General features: G+C 50.0%; 1 protein-coding gene across 1 annotated transcript; it reads right to left on the minus strand.

Moving 5' to 3' along the window:
- Positions 1-1,253: 1,253 nt before the first annotated feature.
- Positions 1,254-7,338, minus strand: pkhB (putative sensor histidine kinase/response regulator). The gene is made up of 3 exons (XM_026773117.1): positions 1,995-7,338; positions 1,816-1,929; positions 1,254-1,759 (listed from the first exon to the last, which is right to left on the minus strand). The coding sequence occupies exons 1-3, from the start codon at positions 7,326-7,328 to the stop codon at positions 1,472-1,474; spliced, it is 5,736 nt and encodes a 1,911-aa protein (XP_026626900.1). The 5' UTR covers positions 7,329-7,338; the 3' UTR covers positions 1,254-1,471.
- Positions 7,339-8,041: the final 703 nt, after the last annotated feature.

Consider the following 8,041-nt stretch of genomic DNA (forward strand, 5'->3'; position numbering starts at 1 on the left):
TCAGATCAGAACAGACAGATAAAGCAAGATGCAGTCCATACATAGCACATGATAACCGTAATAAGCAAGCGTAACTCACCACGTTCTATAGTCTACAGTATCTTACGGAACTGTTCTCCCAAATCCAAGCTACCTACCTACTATATTCTTCCTAGTCGGTCCTCCTCTGCGGACCGAACCAGTGGACATTAACCATTCGGTACTTCTTCACTTCATAGTGGTTACCCAACCCAGCATGCGGAACATCTTCTCCGGTCGGCGGCAGCACCACTACTTGATATTATCCAGCCAGCTCATTTATTTCCCTTTATAGGTTCTACTACTAAGTATTTACCTACTCACTTCCGACTCCATTTCAAAAAGCATGAAAGTATAGATGATTATGAAATCAGAAATATAAATATAATATTGATAGTAATACAAATATTGAAAGTAAATATCATCACTATCATCCAGATACTTATGCAGCAATTACCCAAATCATGCTCCGTCCCAGGGGTGGTAGGTAAAGTGATAAGTAACAACTGAAACAATCGAAGAGAGAAGCGAAAAGAATAGTATGCAAGCCCGCCGTAGTAACTTCTTGACCCCAGGGCCAGATCATTCCCAGAATGCATTAATATTGAGGATAAAAAAGAAGCAACAAAAACACAGATATTATGAACTGGCCCGGCTAGAGTAAGTCACTCAGTCGCTAGTATGGATATAATTGATAAATAATAATGATGATGGATATAATCTACTCGGGAACGATAGGGTAGGTGGATAAGGTGGTTGGAAGGGAGGGAGGGGGGTGTGAGGATAGAGGATACCCCGAGGACAAAAGCACGGACGGGGCCATTGGCAAAAGAAGGGAGAAGAGAAATTGATATATAAGAAAAGAGAACAACGCTCTGTTATCTGCAAATACAATTCCAGAAAGTTAAATGTCGTGCTCATAAAGCTGGTATCGGGGAAAGCCGCGTGAGGGAGGCATGGCTTCACAGGGAGAAAGACGACTGAGAACTGCTCAACAAATCCGAGAACTGACGCCATATAAAACGAGGTCGAAGAGTCCACAAGAACAACAACAAGAACCCTGAGATCCCGGCCCCGTAATGCTGAAAGGTATCAATCAATCAAACTTTGAATGCCGAATGCAGATGCATAGGAGTTCCACAACCGAGAAAGAGGGAGACTCTGCAAGCGAAAACAGAAAATGAAAAAAATCATCCAGAGGCGCCTTTCCATCCGATGGCTCTAGCCAATCCAAGAGAAGAAAATGAAAATAGAAAAGATATAGTAGAAAGACCCCACCCCAAGATCGAGAAAAGCAAGACTGTGTAAAAGGTACATCATGACACTGGAGGGCCGCAAAGACGTGCTACCCCTGCAATGATCGCGGAGTTGTGGTTATCACATAAAAGAAGCCGAAGAACGCCCTGTTGGCTGTTGAGAGTATCCACAAAAATGCAGGCGGACTACATTATTATTAATCGCGGTGGTGGTCCTCACTATCGGCCCTGAGGCGGTCGCGAAGGAGAAGCAAAGGCCGATTAGGATCGAGCAGACCCATCATCATCTTGCCCAACTCATTGTGCTTGATAGGCTTGGTGACATAGTCGTTAAAGCCAGCTCGTGCAGCATCCTCAATTTGATCGGTCATTGCGTTTGCTGAGAGCGCCATGATCGGGATTTGAGGATAATGATTCTTCAACTCCCAACCGCGGATATCACGACACGTATCATACCCATTCTTAACAGGCATCTGGATATCACACTGCACAAGGGTGAGCGAGAAATTCAACTGCGCGAAGCGGGAAATCCTGCACTTACAATGATGAGCGAGTAGTATCCCGGTTCCTTCGAAAAGACCATTTCTGTACACTCTTGGCCATTTGTAGCTGTCTCCGCCATAACTTTGATCTTATCGAGGTATTTCAACATCACCTAAGATGGGGTTAAAATCAGAAAGAGAGGTGCAATGGGGTGAGTAGTAATGGGCAAGGACGTACCATGCGATTCGTCTCGTCGTCCTCTACTAATAATATCCTGTAGCCTTTGTTGCCGATAACCTCCTTAACCATCTTAGACATAGTCTTGAAGTTGTTGTTGATCTCCCTCGCCATATCTTGGTTTCTATCCTTGCTCAGATCGCGTCGGTTGTCAGGATCGAAGATGGCAGAGAAGGCAGAGGGCTTGACTGGTTTTGGTACTGTGTAGACACGCCTTCCGGTGGCAGCCAGCTCTTTGATCCGGGTGTTGACTTGTCGTTTCTGGTAAAGGTCGGAAATGATGACAAGGGTTGGAGCGGTCGCGGGATCACACTCTGAGACATATTGAATCACGTCCGAAACATCGTCCACACTGGGCAGGTTGAGAACCAAGTGAGTGAGCTTCGAGCCAGTTTCATCACTCACGTGGTCCCGCCAGTCTTCGATATCTGGAGTTGAGGTAATAGAGAATGGGACCTCAAGAGGGACCACCTGCTCGATGTGTTGCTTGATGGCTTTGCGAGTGTTGTCCAAGGGGCACAGGATAAGAATGGAGAATGCGCTTGGTAATTGCTTCGCGTCATTTGCAACACCCGACGACGGTGGCTGAGTCGAAGAGGGGGATTCCTGCTCTTGGGATACTGGCTCGGTCGCTGGACGTGAGCTGTCACCACTTGGAGTCACGGGTTCCGTTCCGGCCGCAGCGGAGGCATCGATCTTAGTTAGAGGGTCTACCGTGCTAAGATCAGGCGTTGGAAGGGCAGAGGAAAGTGACGACCGCTCGGAGAAACTGGTTGTTGTCAAACGGAGGGGGGTTTCTGGGTTGGCTTGTGTTTTCGAGAGGGATGACTCGAGGGCAGAAGACAGTTCGGCTTGATCTGGCGTCTTATTATTGAGCGGATCTTTCGTGAAAAGTAGTTTGTGCAAGGGGTTAAGCTTGGGCTGCGCTCCGAGCATTTCAGAGGCACCCTGTGCTTGTCGAAGGGTCCGGGATTCTTCGGGCGTCGGTGGTGGGGGGGCATCGACTTTGACATGGAAGGAGAACTTTGCGCCTTGGCCTTCCTTGCTGCTTGGAGTCAATTTTCCGCCATGCATCTCAACAAGCTGTTTGGATAAAAACAGTCCCAACCCACTACCCGCATGTTGCTGCGATCCATTCTGCCCAAGCTGACTGAATCGTTGCATCAACCGTTCCGCATCCCTCGCGCTGAAGCCTTTGCCCGTATCCACGACATCGAAGTTCAATAAGAGTTCAGTCTTCTTGATTTGTGCTGAGGCATCGTGGTAAATGGAGCAGCAGATGTGAATCTCCCCCTGCGCAGTGAACTTGACTGCATTACCGACAAGGTTGATGAGCACCTGTCGGATTCGGAATCTGTCTCCTATGACCATCGGCGGGACATCCACATCCATCAAGTAGTTGATCTCGAGGCCCTTGTCGATGGCCCTAGACGAAACAGTGTCGATCACATCTTCAATCACAGATCGTACATGGAACCACGAGTTGACTAGCGACATTTTACCAGCTTCCACTCTCGAAACATCCAGAATATTGTCGACTAGCTCACGTAGGTTGGTCGAGCTATTCTGGATGGTATCAAGCATTCTCCTTTGATCAGTGTCCAACTGGGTATCAAGAATGAAAGGAATGGTGCCAAGGATGCCGTTTAGTGGAGTCCGGATTTCATGCGACATATTGCTAAAGAACTTCGTCTTGGACTCCATCTGGTTGTTAAGTTGTTGCATGGCTTTGTTCAGTTCCCGCTCTAAATTCTTGCGGTCGTTGATATCCGTGCACGTTCCGTACCAGGACGCTTCGCCACTGCCAAAACTACTTGTCTCGACACAGACCAGGCGAACAAGGTGCCATCGGAAATCACCCCCTTTCGAACGCAGTCGTAGTTCTGTCGAGTAGAAGACGCGACCATTCTCATCTCTCTGCACAGACGCAACTCCACGTTTGACAAGCTCTTCCAGTGCGGGTGTGACGCCCTGACCCAGATGCTTCTCCTGCGAATTCTTGGCGGCCGTCGTCTCCGCAGGCGCTTCACCTGCGTCAATGGCGCCCCCGGTTTTCTGTGATTCATAAAGGTAAAGGGAAAGTAAGCCACACTTCTCTAGATCATCATGATGAACATGCTTTGCAAAGCCAAAGTTAAGCGCATCTTCAAGCTTCTGTCCAGTGTACAGATGCCATTGCTCATTCACGAATATAAGGCCCCGGTATTCTGTCGCTTCGAAGACGATCTGCGGAATAGAATTGGAGAATGCTCGATACTTGGCATCAGTGGCAAATTTCTCTCTTTCCTGTGCTGCTTTCAGCTCCGCAATATGCTGTTCATGGATATCAAGGAATGACCCGATCCAATATAGCACCTCTCCTGTGGAAGACAGTAGCGGATTTGCCCGGAAGATGAACCAACGATAAGCCGACTCATCGTTGAAACGCTTTACGCGTACACGTTCGGTGAATTGAGACCCCGTACGTAAAGCATTTGCCCATTCCTGAGACACGTGGTCGCGCTCGCTACTGTGGATGTTCTGCCAGGGATCCCTTAGCTTCTGTTCCTGGGGTTGACTCCGCCTGTAAGCATCGAATTTCGAATTAGTCCAGATAACCTCGCCACTTTGAGGCTTTGCAAGGAATAGATGCAGGGGAACTGAGTTCAACATGAGCTGAGCCACAGTGTCGGTGAACGGACGCGGTAGTTCGCGTTGTAATTGAGCGTAGAATGAGTTTGTTGATGGGTGCCGGGAAGTTTGCGTCGGTGATATGACTGGAGGCGCCTTGATTTCTTGTGGCGGTGATATTATTGCCGGGCTTGGGTCCTGCGAGGCAACCTCCTCCTCCGAGGGCTTCCCAAGGAACTTGCCGGGGGATGTAGGAGTTGAGGTTGCAACGTTTTGTTTGACCTTCGCCAGCCTAATGCGCTGCTGGAATTGCTTCGACTGCTGAACGTTGAAATAGCTGTCCACGCCATCATTGCTGAGCCGTGCGGCCACACCGGGTGATTCGGAGAGATTCAGAGTTGTCCCTGCCCCAATATTGCTCAGTTCGAATCCAGGCGTACCAAGTCCAGATACTGCAGGGCTAAATTTGGCCGAATTTGATCTTTCTTCGGGACTAGAAAGACTGGCGCGGGCTGAAAGCGATCCATCATCCGCTATCGTGTAGTTTACATGGCCGCTGAGTCCAGCGACGAGCTCCAACTCGCTACTTTCATCCGAGAATGTTCCACCAAGGCCAAGAAGATGTCCGTAGCGCGGAACCTCGAGTCGGGAAGTGACTTGGCGCTCGAGCTGACTGTATTGTTGAGCCAAGCAAAAGGAAGTGGTTAGATGGGGCATGAGGTAGGCCAAAGACTTCCTCAGGTTGGAGGGATAAGGCATTATTGAGGAGAGAATGGAAATCACTGCAACGGGAAATCGTAACGTAGACGGTGATGTTTGTTTAGAGCGGCCGGCGTGCAAAAGTGGAATATGGACCACTGACTTGGCCAAGTCGACACCTATGGCTTCCAAGGGCTTGAGGTTGGAATAGTCGTGAGGCGGGGGATGCTTCGCAAATGCCTCCTCGTCGACAGCGTGACTGACGAAGAAAGGATTTTGCTCCGCATGAGCACGGGGCGCAGGCGAAGGAGCTGGCGACTGCGACCACGGCGAAGGAGGTATTTGCTCGTACTCGTCGAAGAATTCCATAGACGACGTACGATGTGCTTGCAAGCCTGACGCAGCGGGATTAGAAGTCGATCTAGCGCGGGCTGCGTATGGTGCCTGATTATTGGAGGGCTCGGCGGTCGGCGTGACTTGAATTTTGTCCTCGGGGGTCTCACAGGGCGTCTGATCATGTGTCAAGCCCTGGGAGTATTCACGGGTCAGAACAACGGGGTCGGTGCGGCCAAAAAGCTTGACAACTCCTGTCCGCTTGATAAGCGGGTCTGCTTCTACTTCCAATGGTCTAGGTACCGGGAAGACAGCTTGTCGAGGGTTGTCCTGTGTATAATGAGGTGGCCCGGATGACGGCTCGGTTTCCGCAGCGACGGGGTTCTCGGCGAGGGTAGATGTGCGTTTTAGCTCTGGTCTGAGCGAAGACTTTGGTTGTAGGCGCGGAATTTCCGAGTCCTGAACAGTGGAGATCTTCCTTTCCTTGCCAAACCCGGCGAAGGAGTGTCGCGATAAAAGCGAGGGTCGCTTTGGAGATTTCGAAGCGCTTGTTCCATTGGCAAGCGCTTCCCTAAGAAATAGTTCCTTCTTTCGCTCCGGGTCTTCATTCTCTTTCGGGATATTATCGCGGGGTGTGCTCGTCTCATCGTGCAGATGCCGTACCTGCGACTCCGTCTCGATGTTCTGATCAAAAACCGCTTTCTGGCCCCATGGGACATTTTCTAGGTCAGTCGCATCGCCAGGTACGGCAAGCGACACTCTCTCAGCACCATAATGGGCTTGCAGAATATGAACCACATTCGCCCACCATGCGTCTAAACCCGGATCTGCGTTCAGTTGCAACGTGAGATCATACAAATTTGGACTGGGATAGTTCGGATCCTCGATCACGTTCTTGTGTACCGCTGGTAGGAAAAAGCTCTGCAAGTGCGGTGTATCTGCCCCTGTCAGCTGCTGCTCCTCCGAAAGTTGCGATGGCACCATGTGCGTCTTCAGTTTCTCAGCCGGCAGTGTCAACTTGAAAGGGCTATGGTTGAGTGTGGAGCTCTGTGTCGGCCGCGTCGAAGGTTGCGTCTGCATTCTCGGGAACGGATAGGACGGGGTTTGGCCGGTGAGGTTGTCGGGGGTAGAATCCATAGCCCGGATGGTCCCACCAGACCCGGTAGAATCGGAGAAGGAAGCTGAGGGCATCGCTCCTGTGGACGAGGCGACTTTGGGGAAGGATACATTGAGGGGTCTTTTCCTTGTCGACCCAGGGGAATTTGAGGTGACAGGATCGGGTTGCGATGGAGGGGCTTCGCGATTAGCCGAAGAAGTCTGGTTCTGTGATTGTTGCATCTGTTGATAGACGAGCAACTCTTCCATCTGCCTCCGGAGCTCTTTAAGGGTTTGCAGGCTTCGTCCCTGGTCCTCTGGGTACTTCCCCGCTTCGGAACTGTCTTTCTTCGCAGGCGTTGAGGTATGACATGCGTCCGTAGTCTGCTCAATCGGAATAGAAGAATAAGCGTTAGCATTCCACGTGTTATTCTCCGTGATCGCGTCTCCATCGATTGCAAATCCAGTGCTGTGAACAGGAAGAAAGCCAGTTGATTGGGAGGAGGTTCGACGGAGGGGATGGGATGCGGCGACAGGCGAAGGGGCCTCGGCCGGCGATGGAAGCGGAGGTGTCCTCATGCTGCGAACTTCCCCCATCCTATACTCCCTCCACCGCCGGTCAGACAATCAATTCTCCTGGGTGAATCCAACTCCGCAGGAGCCAACCGGAGCACTCATCTCTCGGACAAACTGGTCCGCGATCAGGGTAAATATTCGTAATCGAAGAGAGCAGGGGGAGACGACAGACGAGCGTAGAAAAGGGGAGGGAGGGGGGGAAAGGTGAGAGAAGGAAAGTGATTGTTGGAGTGTAAGTGTGCAAGTATGATAAGAAGGCAGAAGCGGAAAAAAGAAAAATGGGTAACGAAAAAAATACAGTTGAAAAGAAAGTAACAAAAAAAGGGGGGGTAGTTTGGCTGGGGTGTAACGAAAAATAAAAAATAAAAATAAAAAATCAAAGAATGGCCAAAGGGGGGCTGTATTTTCGAACACGGAAAAAAAAAAAAAAGAAATGGAAAAGAAAATTAAGACCCGAAGAGCGGAGGGAGGCAGAAATAAAAGACCAGGTGATATTAAACGGCCTTGAGAGATGGCACTACTTTGTGGAGAGGGGAATATAAAAAGGGAAAGGCACGAGAAGAGGGAGGGAAAGAAATGTGTAAAAGGGAAAAAGAATTTAGGTAGGAAAAGGGTTGTTTGGAGGACAGGGTGGTGACTAAAGCGGTGTATAGCGGGAGTGCAGGGAAAAGAACCAGGAGGAGCAGGAGGAAGAGGTCAAGAGGAGAGAGAGAGAGAGGTAAGTTGGTTTGTGA

Source organism: Aspergillus welwitschiae (assembly GCF_003344945.1).
Source record: "Aspergillus welwitschiae strain CBS 139.54b unplaced genomic scaffold BDQ94scaffold_14, whole genome shotgun sequence".
Lineage (NCBI taxonomy): Eukaryota > Fungi > Ascomycota > Eurotiomycetes > Eurotiales > Aspergillaceae > Aspergillus > Aspergillus welwitschiae.

What these genes read in the sequence shown, in the direction of transcription:
- pkhB (XM_026773117.1), bottom strand. Translation starts at nt 7,328, where the DNA reads ATGGGGGAAGTTCGCAGCATGAGGACACCTCCGCTTCCATCGCCGGCC. An exon ending in ACGACGAGACGAATCGCATG is followed by an intron (nt 1,930 to 1,994) that starts GTACGTCCTTGC and finishes ACCCCATCTTAG; the next exon opens with GTGATGTTGAAATACCTCGA. An exon ending in GATACTACTCGCTCATCATT is followed by an intron (nt 1,760 to 1,815) that starts GTAAGTGCAGGA and finishes ACCCTTGTGCAG; the next exon opens with TGTGATATCCAGATGCCTGT.